This window comes from Cetorhinus maximus, chromosome 20 (genome assembly GCF_964194155.1).
Source record: "Cetorhinus maximus chromosome 20, sCetMax3.hap1.1, whole genome shotgun sequence".
Classification (NCBI taxonomy): domain Eukaryota; kingdom Metazoa; phylum Chordata; class Chondrichthyes; order Lamniformes; family Cetorhinidae; genus Cetorhinus; species Cetorhinus maximus.
Window position 1 is genome coordinate 7,558,405 of NC_135898.1, and position 19,937 is coordinate 7,578,341.

Genomic DNA, 19,937 nt, shown 5'->3' on the forward strand with positions numbered 1-19,937 from the left:
TATTTGTGGGGGTTCCCCAGGAGTGTGCCATTACTTGCAGGGAGTCACTTACATTACTGGCTGCTAAATTTGAAATATTACAACACTACAAAGTACTTCATTGGCTGGAAGGGCTTTGGGACAATCTGAGGTCATGAAAAGTGACAGGCAAATGCAAGTTCTTTATTCATTCACGGGGTGTGGGCTTTCGCTGGCTGGGCCAGCATTTATTGCCCATCCCTAATTGCCCCTTGAGAAGGTGGTGGTGAGCTGCCTTCTTGAACCGCTGCAGTCCGTGTGATATAGGTACACCCACAGTGCTGTTAGGGAGGGAGTTCCATGATTTTGACCCAGTGACAGTGAAGGCATGGCCGATATATTTCCAAGTCAGGATGGTGAGTGACTTGGAGGGGAACTTCCAGGTGGTGGTGTTCCCATGTGTCTGCTGCCTTTGTCCTGTGTGGTAGAGGTGGTGGGTTTGGAAGGTGCTGTCAAAGGAGGCTTGGTTAATTCCTACAGTGCATCTTGTGCATGGTACACACTGCTGCTACTGTGTCTGTGGTGGATGGAGTGAAAGTTCCCCTGAGAAAGGTTTTCTTCTGTATGACACACCTGAGTCTAGTCCACTCCAGAGGGCAGTTAACAAGTCACATATACACTAGACCAGGTCAGGACAGTAGCATCCATCCAGAGAAGACACCAGTGAACCAACTGGGATTTTTGTGACAATCCAATCGTATCACAGTCACTTCATAACCAGATTTTGTCAACTGAATTCAAATTCTCAAAACTGCCATGGTGAAATTTGAACCATTATTCTCCGAGTGACCGGCGCAACCACTACCCTATGGTACCTCTGCTCCTTGCATCAATATTGACAGGGGAGGCTCAGCCAAGATGAAGTGATCCCTGGAGTGTGCTATCAGTTGCAGAGGATGGCTGAGATTGTATTCATATTACCGAGTTCCGAGTTCCCAATTCCCCTCTGCAAATCTTGGTTAATGATTGCGTTGGGGCTGGGGGGTCAATGGGAGATGTGAAAATGTGCACCGGACCCCCGTAAGCCCACTCCCCAATTCTAAAAGCACTAAAATAGAAAATAGCCCACAAGGAGAAACATAAAGCAGCTGATTATGTTTCCTGATCCAAACGGGCACTTCAACACAACGGGTTTCAAGGTTTCACACATGAGGGGGAGGGGGAGAGGGGGGTTCCGTCTGTTGCAATGAAAACCATGCACTAAATAAAATACTAAAAACAGGGAAAGACCCCAGACCCCCAGGTTCAAATCTGATCCTCAAACATTTATCAGGCAGCTGAAGTGGAGCCACAGGACGATACAGCTCAGGAGCTCTCTCGCTCCCGGCTGCCCAGTAAAATGCGACAACGTTACGCCAAAGAAATGAAAATCCAGCAGAATTATTGGGAGAAATCCGACAAGGTAGCCGGAGTTCTTTGCAAAATGAGCTCGAATTGTCACGCCAACGATTGCGATGCGCTGCAGGCAATTTTTAACCAATGCTAGTTTTTTTTTTAAAGAAACTTATCTTTTTTTTTAATTGTAAATTAAAATGCAATATGATTTGGCTGTGAACCTCCAGTATGACTAGCAGTGCGTTCAACTGCACTTACATTGCAAAACAACACCCACCTCCCTCCCCCCACCCCCCCAAAAAAAAAATAAATCAATGAAAAGGCTTTGCAAACTCGCAATGTGGGGCTGCCAGCCTTTGTGCGCTTGCGTCTCCAACTTCAGGACAATTATTCAGGGTGGCGAGCACTGATGTCGAATTCTGAATGGACAGTTCCAGTAAGATGCCTTTCATTGGTAGCTATGACTCTGCTTACGATTTCATTGAGATCTTCCCCCGAGATAACACTTGTATAAATGTGCCTTTGCAGTTCATAAAGTGACATACACACACACACACACACAGAGACACCCATCCATCTAGATACAGACTGAAGCTGGTGCGAGACAGAGCAGAGAAGGAGGTGGACGAGCTCAGTTGACCTGATCACCGACTCGTCTGCAGCGATGTTCCACAAATCAGCTCTCTTTGCGATCCTGGTGTCCGTTCAGCTCGGTGGCTGGTCGGCTGCAGATGAAATAGCACCACCTGTTGAAGATAAGAACGACTCTCTGCCATCCAGAAGGATGAGATTTTCCGCCCAGAATTCAGGTAAATGCAAACAGCTCCCTGCTCTTGTCTTGCGCCCAGGTTTAAATCAGCTGGAGACCGGGTTTTTGCGGCAGTGGACCCGGCTTCTCCAGTTCCCTATCCCACTCACTGGACCTCCTGTACGATACAGGCAAGGTAAGTGCAGGCATTTACGCACAGTTTACGACTCCTTAAAACAAAATCCAATTTCGGCGTGTTTCTTCAGGTAATATGCTTTCTGCGCCCAGTTTTGGAGCAGCAGAATTGCTAGAAGTGGATACAGTCTCACATTCTAACCTGAGCTGGCCAATCATTTCCTGCTGAGCATGTTGCCATTGAGATTCGTTTATACTGTAAATACAGTTGTTACTGTAAAAAAAACTGGTTACTTTCAAAATAAAACTTGTATCCGTTCAATGCACTGTCATTATGTTTCCTGGATCTATAGACCATACTGCTTTTACATTTAAAAACATGAACTTTTACCTGCAAGTCTGGTGATGGGGCATTGTTCAAGTGACTATCTGATAGGAGATAAAGGTGTGGAATCTGTGTGTGGAGGGAGGTCTGCACTGAACACTGAAGGAAAGGAGTCAGCTTACACAAACCAGACTGTAGCATTGTCTTCTTGGACCTTGTTTTCCGCAGTACCCAGGGGTGTGTGTGTGTGTGTGTGCTTGCTCACTGCTTACTCCTCAAAGTGCTCAGCTGCCAAGGGAAACCAGGGTCAAACACGCTTAAGACAAACAAATTTTTAAGTTTCATTTTTTTAAATTTTTGAATGGGAAATAATATCAAGTAGCACCACTCAGTTTGTGACAGAATGCAAAGTTGAACATCTCAACTTAGCACAACTGAGGCTGTGTCTGCTGGTGAAGACTATGTCACCGTGTCCATACTCTTGGATTTTGCCCTGTTTTTTGACAACCCCCATTTATGTAGCTGTCACAATCCAGAGATGGAGCTCAGTCTGCTCTCACATGGGGTCTTTTTTTTTTTGTAATGTTCAATCTCGGTTGAGAAATCTGCTGAATTGTTTGAAAACTCAAAAGCAAAAAATTTGCACAAGTAGCTTCTGTAAGAAAAAGGCATATTCTGATTTGCTTTGCTGCATTCTGTATGGTACTGACTGAGTGGCTGCTTCCAATACCATGGAGAGCCGCTGATAAAACATGCAATAGAGAGTGGAGTGTCTGAGAAATCACATCAAGCATCCTTTACAAGGTATTTTGCAGCAATGATTATGGACACCGGCTATTAGTCTGAATGTCACCTGATGCTCCAAAGTGCATTTCACTATTTTATTCCTTTTATTTTGCAATAATTGACTTCTAAATGCTGACTTAAGCTTTTCCTTAACAAGACCCTTCACACAAAATGTGCCTTCCTTGATGTCTCGTAGCTTCGCATCAAATGGAGGAAATGGTTTTTGAGTGCTGTCATTAGGTTTTCACTGGTGGTGGTGAAAACCATGAAGAATTCACCATTATTGCCTCAGAGGCATCACCATGAGCTTCACACCCAGCCATGTATTTTGAATGTGCGATTAGCATTGCTATACCAATGGCAGCTTTGGCTCAGTCATCAGCTTCTCCAAAGGCACAAGCTCAGCCTGAGCGAGTGCAATGCTGTCGGAGCCATCAGTTTCCTGATGAGATGTTAAACTGAGGTCACATCTGACCCCTGAGGAGGGTGTAAAAGATCCCATGGCACTTCTCGAAGATGAGCAGGGGGAGTTCCCCCTGGTGTTCTGGCCAATATTTATCCCTCAATAAATACCACTAAAAACAATTGAACTGCAGTTACACCTCATTCACTCTTCATGGGAGCTTGCTGTGTAAAAGTTGCCTGCCATGCTTCCTGCACTACAGGATTGAGTACGCACCTAAAGTATCTCATTGGCTGCTAATTGAGATCATAAAATGCACCACAGAAATGCAAGCTCATTCACAAACTGTACTGGTTTGTGAAATTTGCTTTCTGTGGCTTCTGGAGAACGTAAACTTAAATGTGAGGCTTGATAAGAAGTATCATGAGGAAGCAACAGAAGCCTTCATTAAATTCAACATTCCATATCAGCCAGTTTGTCACTTGTGCATTCTCTCATATATGCAGTGCTACAGACAGGGCAGAGAGGGTAGGATAGTTCCCCCCTTTTCCATCTCTCAACTGATTATAACAACATATTTTTTGAAGAAGTGTTTTAACCCCTCGAGTGCTCTGACTCTCAAGAACGGACACAAAACTTGTTTTCTCTTACGTCTTCATAAGAAGTAATAAATCTTCATTTCTCAACACCCAAATGTATTCATAACACACACACACACACACACAAGACACACAAACGTGCACAAGAAAAGGTGAGTACAAAGGAGGCAGCATTCCTTTAGGTTTTTTTTTTAAGAAGTCCAAAATGTCAATGGGTCATACCTGAGTCTTTTGAGATGGAAGCTGGAAAGGTTGCAGGCCTGATGACTACTTTTGGTTCACTGAGGAAATGAAGGTCAGAAGTTTCCGGCAATGAATCTGGAGTGGCTTACGACTTGCAGTGCAGGTTTCTGGCTTTGGTACAGTTGAGGTGCAGCAAGTTCATGCAGTAAAGATCTGGCTTGCTTCTTCAAATCGGTAGGTAAAAGACAAGTTTCGCCTCTCTGCCTGTTAGTGAATTCTAAGCAATGTCCTTCCTTTTGCTGGGTGGGATCTCCTCCCTCTGAATTCCTTTGTCTCCCAGACAGACTGACATGAGGCTACTCTCAAAAACGTGTGTTCACAAGTGTCCCTTATCACAAACTGGTTTCTGACAGGCGACCATAGTATCAGTTTATAAAAACAAAAAGCTAAAAGCTACTGCGGATGCTGGAAATCCAAAACAAAAACAGAATTACCTGGAAAAACTCAGCAAGTCTGGCAGCATCGGCGGAGAAGAAATCAGTTAACGTTTTGAGCCTTCATGGCCCTTCTCCCTTCTTCTAACTATGCTCCAGTTCTGCCGAAGGGCCATGAAGGCTCGAAACGTTAACTGATTTCTTCTCCGCCGATGCTGCCAGACTTGCTGAGCTTTTCCAGGTAATTCTGTTTTTGCATAGTATCAGTTTTTCCATTGTCCATAGAAATGATCCCTGGCAACTTGAGCATTGACACACAAAGGGGTTTTGTGTTTTGGCCATTTGCACCTCCTTGTGTTAGAATGGGTTCCCCTCACACCCATTCGACAGAATTCCATTCTTCAGCCAATAAGTCTGTGAGGCCATTGTGCAGTCATTTCTGTATGCATTTGGACAATAGCAGCCGTTAAAATTCGCAAGAATTATATGTTGCATTTGAATGCTTTTCTCAGTGAAATGTCCCAAATTTATATTTTAATGTCCTGATCAGACAAGCAGGCTAACTTCCAACCTTTAGCAATTTTATGTATATGGGCAGACAAGAAAGGAGGTCACCTGACCTTTTGATTCCATCTTGTTTCAATGCAGATTGTCCATTCTCCATATTACTTTAACAGGTAACGTGCACATTTTCCATAAATCTGCCTGGACGTGATATAACCTTAGTCATCCCACATGGGGTGTTGAGACTAAGTGTAATCTTCAGGTGATAGGTTAGAAAGTGGGTTGTTTTCACTTTAGGGTTGGCAGGTATAATTCAGTCCTCATTTTAATATTGCACCAATTCTGTCCTTATTCCTATATAAATTGCTCTGTGCACATTTGTAATGCTTCCTGCCTCTGAAACCTTGTCATGCTGCATTTCCTCCCTTGTGACAAGTGTGCCACTGGCAGTGTCTCCACTGGCAGGAGGGTGTAATTACAGCCCTGGCACTTTCCATAGCACATGAACATTGTCATAAATGAAATGCAAAGCTGACAGGAACTACATGCATTTGTCAAGTTATTGACATATTAAAAAATAAAATTTCTTCCAATGGAATGTCTTGTGTGTGCAGTTCCTGTCTGTCACAACTTAGGCAACACACTGATAGCACATTCCTGCAATGACATGGTCCAAAGGTGCACCCCAGGTAACTTGGTGCAAGTTGGGGTGGAGCCAATAGAGCTTTAGCTGCTATCTTGCTAAACCTTCAGGGTGCTAAGGGAAGAAAGAGATAACTTAAAAAAAATACAACCATCAGTACATGTCCCTGTGACCTTTTAGCGCCATAATCCCAATAGAATTTCAAATCCATTGCTGGTGAGGAGGGTTGCCAAAGATGATCCTGAGTTTCCAGGAGCTGGAGGTGAGTTTCCTGGACACTGCAGCGAGCAGCCCAGGGAGGTTGTTAACAACACTGTTTTGCAGCTTCATCTTCAATTCTGAAAGAATGTGGGGTAATCCTCGAGAGTTGGCTACCCGACTGAGGTCTCTGCCAACCTTTCCCCATTAACATTCAGTTTGTTCTTTCTGCTTTGTAGCTGAGATCATCCGGTGCCTGAACAACGCACTCCACGTGGGCTGTGGGGCATTTGCCTGCCTGGAAAATTCAACCTGTGACACCAACGGGATGTATGGTATCTGCAGGTCCTTCCTGTACAACGCTGCAAAGTTTGACACTCAGGTATGGGGTTCATGTATGAGACACGAGGCTGGCCCTATGGGGTACGAGTGTCTGCTGTGGCTGAGTGGGTATCGCTCTCTCCTCAAGTCAGACATTTGCGGGTCCAGAGACAAGCGCACAAAAATAAAAAAATCAAGTGCAGTACTGGGGGAGTGCTGCACTGTTGGAGGTACTGTCTTTCAGATGAAATTTTAAACCAAGACCCTGTCTGCCCTCTCAGGTGGACGCGGCATTATTTTGAAGAAGAGCAGGGGAGCTTCGGTGTCCTGGCCAATATTTATTGCTCAATCAATATCACTGAGTCATTATCACATTGTGGTCTGTGGGAGTTTGCTTGTGAAAATTGCTTATCTTATCACCTACATTACGGCAGTGACTACACTTCAAAAGAACTTCATTGGCTACTAAGTGCTTTGAGACAAAGGCACTGTGTGTTTAGGAGGGAGCTGGTGGTGTAGTGGTAATGACATGGGACTAGTAATCCAGCAGTCCAGGCTAATGCTCTGGGGACATGGGTTCAAATCCCACCAGGCAGCTGGTGGAATTTAAATCCAATTAATAATCTGGTTCAATGCCCTTAGGGAAGGAGGAAAGCCTTAGATTACAGGATGATATAGATGGGCAGAGCAGTGGCAAATGGAATTTAATCCTGTGAAGTGATGAATTTCAGGAAGACTAACATGGCAAGGGAATACACAATGAATGGTAGGACCCTAGAACATACAGAGGATCAGAGAGACCTTGAAGTACATGTCCATGGACCCCCAAAGGCAACAGCACAGGTAGATAAGGTGGTTAAGAAGGCATACTTGCCTTTATTAGCCAAATTATAGAATACAAGAGCAGAGAGGTTATGCTGGAGCTGTATAAAACACTGGTTAGGCTACAACTGGAGTACTGCATGCTGTTCTGGAATCTGCATTATAGGAAGGATATGATTGCACTGGAGAGGGTGCACAGTAGATTCACCAGGATGTTGCCTGTATGAAGAGAGACTGGATAGGCTAGGGTTGTTTTCCTTAGAGCAGAGAAGGCTGAGGGAGGACCTGATAGAGGTATACAAAATTATGAGGGGCACAGATAGGGTCGATAGGAAGAAACTTTTCCCCTTACCGGAGGTGTCAATAACCAGGGGGCATAGACTTAAGGTAAGGGTCAGGAGGATTTGAGGAAAGATTTTTTCACCCGGAGGGTGGTTGGAATCTGGAACACGCTGCCTGAGGGGGTGGTAGAGGCAGGAACCCTCACCACATTTAAGAGTATTTAGATAAGCACTTGAAACGCTATAGCATATAGGGTTATGGGCCAAGTTATGGAAAATGGGATGAGGATAGATAGGATCTTGATGTCTGGCATGGACACGATGGGCCGAAGGGCCTGTTTCTGTGCTGTATAACTGTATATGATGCTACCTTGTATTGATGACCCCTAATTTTGGACTCCTACAATTGGAAACATTTTGTCGACACCTCGCCTATTGTACCCATTTGTAATTTTAAAGACAGTTACTTCTCAGCGGTTTCCTTTGCAGAGAGAAAAGCCTCAGCCTACCATTGTGTCTTTCCTGATAGTTCTAATTTCTCAGAGCATGATTAATGGAGACTCTTCCAGCAAAGGATGAAGGAGTTCAGGATCTGTGTCAAGATGATTTGGGTCATCGACACACCAGAGCCTGAATTGCTCAAAGTGAGTACCGAATGACAACACCCTAGATAACTGAGCTGGCAAAGAAGGTGAAAGGAACCGGGACCCTGCAGTGGATCATATCTTGTGAGATCAGATAGCATTCGGCAGGCAGAGAACCATATCGAGAAGATCCATTCCCAGAGGAAAAGAGGGCACAGCATTAAATGAGCCGAAGACAAATTTCAGACCTAGTTGAGCATTCCATCTTGGACATGGATTAAACATGAGATGCTCTGATAGATTTTATTGATGGGTAGATGGTATGGAGCTCCCCAGCTGTATCATTCTTTGTGAAATCACTTTCAATCTTGCCAAGCCAAGTCACTCATGCAAAGGGGCACAGTCTCAGGATAAGGGGTTGATCATTTCAGCAGATGGGGAGATCTGAGATGAGGAGAAATTTCTTCACTCAGAGGGTTGTGAATCCTTGGAATTCTCCAGCCCAGGGGATTGTGAATGCTCCATCATTGAATATCTTTATTGTCGAGATAGACAAACTTTTAGGCTCTCATAGGATACGGGGAAGCAGGTGGGAAAGTCAAACTGAAGCTGAAGATCAGGCATGATCATATTGAATGGCAGATCAGGCTTGATGAGCCATATAGTCTATTCTTGCTCCTATTCCTTATGTTCTTATATTTTTAATAAAGTTTTCAAAATTCAACCTGCAAACTAAATGGAATAGAAATGTGCAACACAAAAAAGGAGGCCATTCAGCCCATCGTGCTTCTGCTGGCTCTTTTATTCAGCTGGTGGCACTTGCTTGCTCTTGCTCCATCGCCCTGAAAACATTTCCTCCTTCCAGCATTTGTCCAGTTCCCTTTAGAAAGTTCCCGTTGAATCTGCTTCCACCACATTTAAACATTCATTTCCAGATCGCAACAACCTTGCTGTGTGGAAAAAAAAAAATCTCCCTGATCAAACCCTGGTACTTTTGCCAACAATCTTAAACCTCAAAGTGGATGGAAGAAACAAATATCATCTTCACCATGGCGTGGTAGCCAAGTGTTTGACAATTGAGTTGGGGGCGGTGGGGGCGGTGGTGGGCGGCAGGATTTCATTTGGGCCTCGCATTGGATGATGAGTCACAGTGACCTGCAGCATCTCCCAACTCAAGCAGGTTGTATTTGGCAAGTCCTTTGAGCTACCTTGAGGTACGCTGTAGGTTGTACAGGTACAAGTACAATCTCACCTTGTCAGAACACTCGAGCCCGAAGGCGACACTGCTTTCATTAATCAGTAACATAGCAGCAACATCAAGGGAGCTGAAGATCACGGTTCTGAAGCAAATTTTGGGTGACAGTTAATCAACTTAGAATGGGAGCAATTATAGGAAGAAGAAATCAGTTGAGTGACTTGCAAGCCATTCTGAAGTAGTCACAAGGCAGGTAGTCAGTGTAATCCAGGAATCTTATGCACCCACTTTTAAGAACGAGCCAGAGAGAGAATCTGGAGGAGACTGGGGGAACACATCCCATGCACTCTTGAATCTTGGGAGTCACAAAAAGGCCAGACCTTTCCTTCCCGAAAGGACGTTCGTGAACCAGGTGGGTTTTTACGACAATCTGGTGGTTTCATGGTCACCAGTACTGGGATGGGCTTTTTGTTCCAGATTTATTCATTGAATTTAAATTCCACCATCTGCCGTGGTGGGATTTGAGCTCACTTCTCCAGGTTATTAGTCCAGGCCCCTGGATTACCAGTTCATCAATGTAACCACTCTGCTGCTGTACTTGTGTAGCTTCAACCAATGATGAACGATGGAACCAACTGCATGCAAGGCAACCATCAGTGCATCCACAAAGCTCCAGTTAAAGGTGGGATTGAGCGGCAGGGTCATCTACAGTTGGAGAGAATAGACTTGCTTCTACTCTTTCCTGCAGTTAGATGTCTCATTATGTCTACTTTGCTCGGGTTAGCACTAACGATTGGCAGAACAAGCAGGGAGAAGATGTTAAAAATGTAGAGTAATGGGTTAATGGTTATTTTATGACCATGGTGAAATTAATGATGGAAGAGTGACATCAGTAGTCAAATGACCAAGAGGCTCCAAGAGAGCTAAGCACAGAACAGGGACCTGTGTCCTGGAAACCATGTGCTTACCCGGAGGTCTTTGTAAATAAATAATAAATTGTTTGAAGTTAAACTATACTGACTATCTCTTGGTCTGAAAAGGGGGAGGCAAAGCCTTATCAAGGTACGGTAAGACGAGAAAGCATGGTGTTTGTGAAACATCATTAATGCTGGGCAACAACTGCCCAGGCAAAACATAAAAGGTAGAGAAGGAGGAAGAGTTTTACTGTGGTCCAGACAGCCTGAAGCTAAAGTCAGATTCAAGATCGTGGAACTCTACATCTCCACGAACAGCAAGCACGGACCCTTACATCTGAGTAAAGTGCTGAAGTTAGCGAACAGAGCTTGGACCATTAGACTGGGTGAGGTAAAGGGAGGGAGGCACTTGGGACAAAAAAATACACTGCTGTTGCTGAAGCTTTTGATTTGAACGTTCTGAGAAAAGATACTTTTGCAGTTATTTCCAATATATACACTTCAGCCCTTAGACTACGTTTCGGGACTGATGAGTATTTTTATGCCATAGGGAAAAGCATTCGTCAAGGACAGTTTGAAATGCATCGTTAATGGAATCACTTCCAAAGCCTTCTTCACCATTCGTAGATGCTCGGCTTTTCAAAAAATGATAGCGGACATTCAGGAGGAGTGTTACAGGAAACTGGACATCTGTACAATGGCAAAGCACAACACTGTGGCAATAACAGAAGTCATTCAGCTCCCTACGTATTTCAAAAACAGGTATAGTACTGGAAATGTTTAAGTATCATAATTCCATCTATGGAATAGGTTTCCCTAGGGATTGATTGATTCCCAAGCAAATTTGATAAATTCCTTTGAACATTTGGGATCCAGTTTATGAGTGATTTAAGAGATGACGTGTCGTGACTGTACTGAGCTCGGGAGGAACAAGTGATTTTGGACCTATGGTCCCCAAAGCTCTCCACCAGTGGGGGTTTCCTCACCTCATGTCTTGCTCTGTTGTAGACTAATCAGCAGAGATTGATAGCTGTGATTAGTCAATAACTCCATTATCAATGTATGATATAATTGCCAGGATGGTAAAGATGAACAAGATGGACCCAGGTCCTTTTTTTATCCAACGCTCCCAATGATCCTATGAATCAAAGTAAAATGTAGTTTGACTCCTTTAGTTCATCAGAAAGTGACCTGAATATTTTCTGTGCCAGATGCTAGCTGAGGCATTGTATCTCAAAGAATCTGTGCCACTTTTATTAAAATGGCCCTGCAAGTCATCCATACATTGCAAGACCAAATGAAGTGTCAGTTCCTCTGATTTTTATTTAACTAATCATCATGGCCATTGGTTGACTATTGTCGGGTCTCCACTGATTAACCTCCAGACCTGAGGGCTTGACCCTGGTACAGTGGTTTTGGATTGGCAATGGCCACTCTTGCACTGACATCATAAAACTTTAGGCTGACACTCCAGTGCAGTACTGAGGGAGTGCTGCAAGGTCAGGAGTGCCAACATTCAGGTGAGATGAACTGAGATGGATGGATGTAACCCAGGGCATGATCTGAAAAAGAGTAGGGCAGTTCTCCCTGTTGTCATGGCCAATATTTATCCCTCAATCAACATCACTGAAGCAGATTATCTGGCCGCTCTTACATTGCTCTTTGTGGGAGCTTGCTGTGCACAAATTGACTGCCTCATTTCCTACCTGACAACAGTGACTACACTTCAAAATGTACTTCATTGGCTGTAAAGCACTTGGGAACATTTCTGAGATTGTGAAAAGGTGCTATATTTGGTTCTGTACTGCAGCTAGGTGGAGGTTTCCAGGTCGCAGGCACCTTTGCTAAGTGCAAGCTGATGTGAACTTTGATGGCCATCAAGGGTTCTGCCCCCTGCAGAGCAATGGTTCAATGAATAAGTTCAAGAGACCATTTATGATATTAGTGATGTAACTCCGACATCAGTACACAGATGACTGAGAAGCTCCAAGAGAGCTGGATGCAGCACTGGCTGTGTCCTGATTACCATGTGCTTACTATGAGGTCTTTGTAACTAGTTTGTAACAAAAGGTTTGAATTTAAACTATACCATCTCAAGTCTGTCCAAAGGGAGCAAAGCCTCATGAAGGTTAGGGAAGCCAAGACAACATGGTATTAGTGAAACCTCACTGAAGCTCAGCAACAACATGAAAAGCCGTCCAAAGTGTGGAGGCAGAAGCTTTGGTAAATCCATATCAAATCCATCCATCCCGAAAACCAGTGGCAAATTTTGGTGGTGATTAGGTTACTGAACTGGTGTCCAGCATTGACCAATCACTGGTAGCACTGCCCGTTGTGATTGTGGTAGGGATAGTACCTGAAATGACTCCAGTAAGAGCGAAGTGGTCATATTCTGGGAAATGTAGGCTGTTCTAAAATGCACACAAACTGTCACAGCTCTAGCTTGCTGTCTCTATCTCTAAAATTCCCCATACAAGACTTGGGTTGCAGTCCTGTTGGTTTGGCCTCAAGCAAAGATTTTCTTTCCTAAAAATATACTTCAGTCACAAAATTTGTAAATGTACATAAAGCAACAATTATGAGCTGACGATATTTTACCAAGTGTAAAACAGATCTGTTTTTTTCAATGCAGTACGTGACATTCTGAGGTACTTCACTACAATTACAGGTTATCATTACAACAGTTATTTCATATCAAACATACCCATTTTCCAGTCTCTCGGTGGTCTACAGTGGGAAGGCCTTTGACAGTGGCCTTTCCCCATTGAGCCTTTGCAGCAGCTGCTCCAGTGCATCCCTCAGCACGTAGCCTTGGACCTCACAATGTGCCAGCAGTTATACACAGCTCTTTGCAATGCAAGGTCAGCAAACTAAACAGTGTCTGTGTGTGTCCCTGGGAACATCCCATTGAGCATAGAGCTGCTCGGGATGGACCTCGGTAAAACCAACTGCATCTCTCTCCAGAGCTGCTTTGCAAAGGCACATTCAGAAAGAGGTGGATGACAGTCTCTTCCCCACCACACTCACCTCCAGGGCCTCAAGCTAAAATGATTGAAGCGCTGACAGTAATGTCTTCCTATGAGCACAGGTAGTCACTTATAGCTGCAGTGAGGGATTTGCAGTGCAGCCCATTGGAGTCAGGTTATCACAATGGGAATTCTCACTGAATGCTGCCTTTGAGTTTTGGCAAAGCAAGTCATTCCCTAATGTAGTTTGGCTCAGTGATCGCACTGTTGCCTCTACAGTCAGGCTGTCATGGGTTCAAGTCCCACTCCAGGGCTTGAGCAGGCCATCCAGGTGACACTTCAGTGCAGTACTGAGGGAGTGCTGTACTGTTGGTGACACCACCCTTTGAGTGAAACATGAAACTGAGCTCCTGTCTCCCTGTTCAGATAGACATAAACGTCCCACCACATTAATTGAACAAGAATGCAGAGTTACACCTAATGTCCTGGCCAACACTCACTTGTCAGCCAACAGCACCAAAACAGATCTAGTCCTCGCTTATCTCATGGCTGTTCGGGAGAGTTTGCTGGGAGCAACACAAGCTTATGTGTTTGCTGGTGACTACGCTCAGAAAGTCATTCATTGACTGTTTGGGGCATTCCAAGGTCGTACAGATTGTCAGAGGTTTTTATCCCCCCTATAAACATTGAAAGACTTCTGATTGACTTTAACTGTTAATTGAAAAGTAAAACGCCTTGGGAAAAGATCAATAGTTGTGGTAGTGCAGTTGAAAGATATGCTTTCATTGAGGGTTCATAATTATTGGTTTTTGAATTCCCCTTTTGAAATGTCAAGGTGAGCTCTCATTTCATTTCTCTCTCCATTTGTGTTGTTACCTCGAGATATTACAACAAGCTGCTGAGGAGTCTTCTGGAATGCGATGAGGAGACAGTGAACAACATAAGAGAGAACATGATGGTGGGCTTGGGGACGCATTTTTCCGGCTTCGTCCACCTGCTGCAAAGTGACCACTGCTTGCCATCGCCACAGAGGACCAGCTTCAACAGCCGGTCATCCAGCGAACACCAAAAACTGCGCGTCTTCCTCCGGAATCTCAATGGCCAACAGGCAGCCGCCCGTCTGGGCACAAAGCTGACATCGCCTGAGGATGAGTGATAGTGGAGGAGGGTAAGGAGAGGATGCCTGGACCTGTCTGCAGAACCAAGGTGTTCCCAGTGTAATCCTTCCAACTGGTACTGTTCATATTATGGCAGCTAACAGGGAGCAAGTACCCAAATCCAACTTGAGCAGGAGACTAACTGGTGAGCAGTAAGCATCAAAGTGCAAGCTCTTTAAACTGGCAGAGAGTAACCGAGAGTCAGAGCATCTTTTTTCCTTAGAGAACACAAGCCAAATACAAGTTGGTTTGAATCCAGTCCAGGTCAAGTACCAGCATTAATATTTCCAAATGCCACTCACTCCCTTTATCTTTTCCCCCAGCAATGTTAACCTTCCATCTGGAGCCGATGATATGAGATGTTAGACAACTCCAAGAAGCCACTGAAGCTGGATGTAGGCAGATATATTCGGAATAAATGAATATCTCTGCTTGAACAGCAGGTACAGGAATATTACCTATAGAGTACATGAAGCCCTCAATTCCCAGCTGCACCAGCTCAGCTATTGCCTGCTTTCAGCCTTATGCTGGACCTGGCAGGTGACTGCATTCGGGACAGTTAGGGTTAGGGTCCGTACTATTTGGGAAGATCTCTCCGAGAGCTTGTCTCACCAAGTGGACGGGTGATTTAATTCCACAATCCAAGTAGAGACAGTCACGTACATTCGTGGTCATGATCCAATACCTCCAGGAAGTCAAGCTTTCATCAGAGATTGGGTAGCACAATCTCGCAGAACCTTGTCTTATTCTCTCTGGGGGTTTTTGTTCATGCTAGCAGATATAAAAATCTCCCTTCTCTGCCCACTATCTTGATCCAATTCTTAGAATCAAGCACAGAAAGACAACCACGAGGCACATCCTGGCTGTATTGGCTCTTTGGAAAAGCTATCCAGTGAGCCCAAATCATCCACTTTTTCATTTTCAGGCACATGACAATATACCCAGTTCCCTTTTGAAAATTACTGTTGAATCTGCTTTCAACACCCTGTCAGACAATGGATTCCAGATTATAGGAACTCACTGCCTGAAAAAGTGCTCATTCTCACTCGGCATACGTCCGAACTCCTAACTATCCCCGAATGGGCGAGAAGGCTGGTGTGGCTCGTGGAAGCATAACGCTGTATGCTGTCCTCTGTTCCACAGTGAAGGCGCACTATAAGCCATGTATAAAAGGGGATTTCTTTAACATCTCATACTCAGTGCTGCATCAAACCCAGTGAAATTCTACACCTTAGCATGTAGCACTCTTAACTGACTTGGCAAAGAGGAGCCAGGAACAGTCAAACATTGTTTTTGGAATAGATTTAGAATGCTAAGGAAACCCTTGCCCCAGTTATATTGCTTTGCAGTTGGAGGTTCTGGAACATGTCCAATCCCATTCTGAACACCTTGATGTTAAGAAGCAGCAAAGATCACCCTTCAAAGAACAACAATTCTTTGTTCGAAATTACACACCCAACACTTTAAATGCATTTTCTTTCCTCCAGATGGTTAAGGGGGTGATCTAATCTCGGTGTTTAAGATGGTAGAGGAATTCGACAGGGGAGACAAAGAAACATTGGTGGACGGCATCCCGAACAAGAGGGCATAATCTTAATACGAATATGGACAGGCCCATATCTTAGTAACTAATCCCACAGAGATAGTCACGGACGCATCGCAATACTCCAATAGGAGTAGTAAGCACAAAACACATTGCACGCAGAGAGAATCACAGGATAGGATAGGTGGCGCTTAGAACCATTTCGACAGCCAAGATTTCACAGACATGGGGAGCAAGTTACTTACAGGAAGAAAAGAAAAGTTGTGTGCATTGAACTCATTACAGCCCGAGCAAGAATAAAAATGCCCTTTCAACTCAACAGCAAAGACATTACATCAACATTTTGCATGCATCCTCCTTCAGATTTTCCTGATCTGATTGCAGGCCAGGCCAGGCCAGGAGATGGATGCAGAGATGGATGAGATGTGAAGGTTTTGCTGAGCAATGCTAATGGTGTTCATTACCCGACTCCTTAGGACACTTGGGAGAGCAATTGTACAACACCTTGGCAGAGACTGGGCACTTAGGGACCCTGCCATAGTAGCTTCACAGAATCTGAGGATATCCATGTTTAATCCTGCTTGCCCTACCCTGCCACTATGTAGAGTAATTGTCCCTGTCACAATACCCTTGGCCACCAAAAGGCTGGATGGGGCAAAATAGAGAGAGAAGTAATGGTTAACCAGAGAATACAAATGGTAAAATATAAGAACAAGAGTAAGCCATTTAACCCTTTGAGTCCATTGCGCCACTCAGTGAGATGACGGTTGATCTGTGACTGAACTCCATACACCTGCCTTTACCCAAAATCCCTTTATACCTTTGGTTGACAAAAAATTGTTAATCTTAGATTTATAATTAACCATTGATCTAGCATCAACTGCCATTTGGGTGACAAGAGTTCTAAATGTCTCCCACTCCTAAGAAGTCTTTGCTGATTTCACTCCTTTTTTTTGACTACAGCCCCGACCAGAAGAAATAGTTTCTCTCTCTCTACCCGATCAGATCCCCTACTTTGAGCAAATCACCCTTTGACCTCTCAAATTACAGGAACTAAAACATTAGTTTGTGTAATCTCTCCCTATACTTTGACCCTTAGAGTCCAGGTATCATTCTATGAAATACAGGCTGCACTCCCTCCAAAGCCTCTATATCCTCCCTCAGGCATGGTGCTCTGAACTTCACCATAATGCAGCAAAATTTCCTGAGTGCTTCAAATGTCTGTACTGTGGGAGGAGTGAAGCTTCAACAAAATATTTCAACAATTCTTTTCTATCAAGCTGATGCAAGCTAAGTAACAAATACATGAGGGACCGATGGTAATGAGGTGGTCACTGTCAGTCTTGATCGCGTTCCAGTTTCTTTAAGAAAAGGTTAATGCAAAACAGTCACTCGTGCTAATGTTTTGCTGAGAGGGTGGCTTCCCTGTTTACAGTACAGACTAGGGTCATCCTTAACCAAAAAAAAAAAACAATTGTTGCTTTAAGGTTTGCAGCAGTTGCTCCTGTAAGCTGGCCAATAATATGACAAATGCCAGGGACAGGTGAGGAGCCATCCATAGTTATCCTCTTGTTCCAGAAATGCTCAGAAAGCTGTCTGCCTACTGACACCACCCCACCAGAGCCCCGCCAGAAGAAACTGCTTGTGGCGGTTGACCAGGGTGTTAACCAACCCCCCAAAAACCTCCTCCAGGGTCCATTCAGCTTGTTACTCTTTGTGGATCTTGCTGTGCAAAAGAGTGACCAACACTACGACAGCCGCTGTGCTTCAAAGCAACTAATCATGCACAAAGCATCTTGAGCTTTTGAACAGGACGCAGTCAGCTGCTTGGTTAATGCCAGGATCTGCTTTCTGATAACACACTCATATTTCCATGGGGTGGAACCACAAATTAATTCCCCCGCAACCCCCACCAAGTACCAAGGTGAAAATTATGGATGGCCCCAAACTCACTGAGACACCAAATTGTCAGGTGGAGTCCAAACATATTTCTAGGATATTCTATGTTATTTATTTTTATTTCCTAACATTGTCATTTAAGTGGTCTGTATTTTACCTTGTGCCTTGATTCTCGATGCATCAGCTGCACGATTTCTTACTGTGGGTTAGTGTTTGCACTCAAGGCTTCCTGAATGTTGTCCGTTTTGTAACTATATGTTTGTAACTTAAGCATTGAAGTTATAATTACATTCATTAATATGGCAAAACAAATTTGTGATGGCTCATCACGTTATTTCATGTCATTTCAATGCCTTCCTCACTCAGATTATATGCATTTAACAATTCCACGATTAAAATATACATTCATCAAGACAACAGTTTCCTGAACTCTTTCCCTCTTCCCTTTTCTCCAGTTCACATCATTAGAGAAACCAAGGGATTGCTGGACAGCTAAGAAATTGATGGAAAAACTCAGCAGGTCTGGCAGCATCTGCACAGAGAGAATCAGAGTTAATGTTTTGAGTCCAATATGACTTCTTCAGAGCAGAATTGTGATGGCTTTTATGCTGTTGAGAAAGGGTATTTTGATTTCAGACTGCGCTTGACCTTTATTCTGCTATTCACACCCACTCTGGAGCCATGCTTTGTTCCTTTGCTACCATTCTCACTCTCATTGCCTTTAGTTGCATGACATCTTTGTAATTTAATCTCTGCCACCCTCTACACAATCCCTGACCTCCCCTGTTTGCTCCACCTGACCACCTCCCCTTTTTCAACAGCATAAAACCCACCACATTCCTGCCTCTTAAGTTCCGAAGAAGAGTCATATTGGACTTGAAATGTTAACTCTATTTCTCTCTCCACGGATGCGGCCAGACCTGCTGAGTATTTTGCATCACTTACTGTTTTCCTTTAAGATCTCCAGCATCGGCAGTACTTTGCTTTTATTTTAGAAGGTCAAGGTTTGTCTAATCCACTGACGATCATCCTGGGAGTGATATGATAGAATGATAATGCAACCATCGAACGATAGTGATCAGTCTCTATCCGTGAGTGTACAACAGATGCATAGTGTGAACAATTTTGGTCCCCTTATCTAAGGAAAGATATACTGGCATTGGAGGCAGTCAACAGAAGGTTCACTAGGTTGATCCTGGGGATGGAGGGATTTTCTTATGAGGAGAGGTTGAGTCAGTTGGGCCTGTACTCATTGGAGTTTAGAAGAATGAGAGGTGACCTTATGGAAACGTATAAGATTCTTAGGGGGCTTGACAGGGTGGATGCTGAGAGGTTGTTTCCCCTTGTGGGAGAGTCTAGGACCAGAGGGCATAATCTCATAGTAAGGGGTCGCCCATTTAAGAGATGAGGAGGAATTTCTTCTCTCAGAGAGTAGTGAATCTGTGGAATTCTTTACCACAGAGGGCTGTAGAGGCTGGGTCATTAAGTATATTCAAGGCTGAGACAGACAGATTTTTAATCAGTAAGGGAATCAAGGGTTATGGAGAAAAGGCAGGAAAGCGGAGTTGAGGATTATCAGATCAGCCATGATCTCGTTGAATGGCGGAGCAGACTCGATGGGCCGAATGGCCTACTTCTGCTACTACGTCTTATGGTTTTCTGAGGAAAACCGACCCCCCCCCCCCCCCCCCCCACCACCTGTGATGGACAGCTTTGGGTATTGTAGATCTAACGTCACATGTTTCTCCCACTCATGACACCCTTGGCTATTTGTCACGTATCAAAAGACCAACCCAGTTATTTCCCAACAGATTCCTGGTTTTCACTTTCCCTCACCTCCGCTGGGAAAACTCTTGCCAGAGAGTGGGGAAGATGCAGAAAGTAGAGTGTGGGGAGACAGGGCCGGGGGTGGGGGGGGAGGGGGGGCGCAGAAGAGTGTAAAGA

At 44.3% G+C, this 19,937-nt stretch overlaps 1 protein-coding gene across 1 annotated transcript; it reads left to right on the forward strand.

Moving 5' to 3' along the window:
* The first annotated feature begins 1,869 nt into the window (after positions 1-1,869).
* On the forward strand, positions 1,870-18,410 carry LOC144694828 (stanniocalcin-1-like). Its single transcript, XM_078565442.1, has 4 exons — positions 1,870-2,162; positions 6,551-6,693; positions 10,979-11,190; positions 14,277-18,410. The coding sequence occupies exons 1-4, from the start codon at positions 2,018-2,020 to the stop codon at positions 14,548-14,550; spliced, it is 774 nt and encodes a 257-aa protein (XP_078421568.1). The 5' UTR covers positions 1,870-2,017; the 3' UTR covers positions 14,551-18,410.
* The last annotated feature ends 1,527 nt before the right edge of the window (positions 18,411-19,937 follow it).

Excerpts from the sequence above, each read along its gene's own strand:
- LOC144694828 (XM_078565442.1), top strand. The coding sequence starts at position 2,018 with ATGTTCCACAAATCAGCTCTCTTTGCGATCCTGGTGTCCGTTCAGCTC. Across the intron at positions 2,163-6,550 it reads ATTTTCCGCCCAGAATTCAG|CTGAGATCATCCGGTGCCTG; the intron begins GTAAATGCAAAC and ends TCTGCTTTGTAG. Across the intron at positions 6,694-10,978 it reads CTGCAAAGTTTGACACTCAG|GGAAAAGCATTCGTCAAGGA; the intron begins GTATGGGGTTCA and ends TTTATGCCATAG.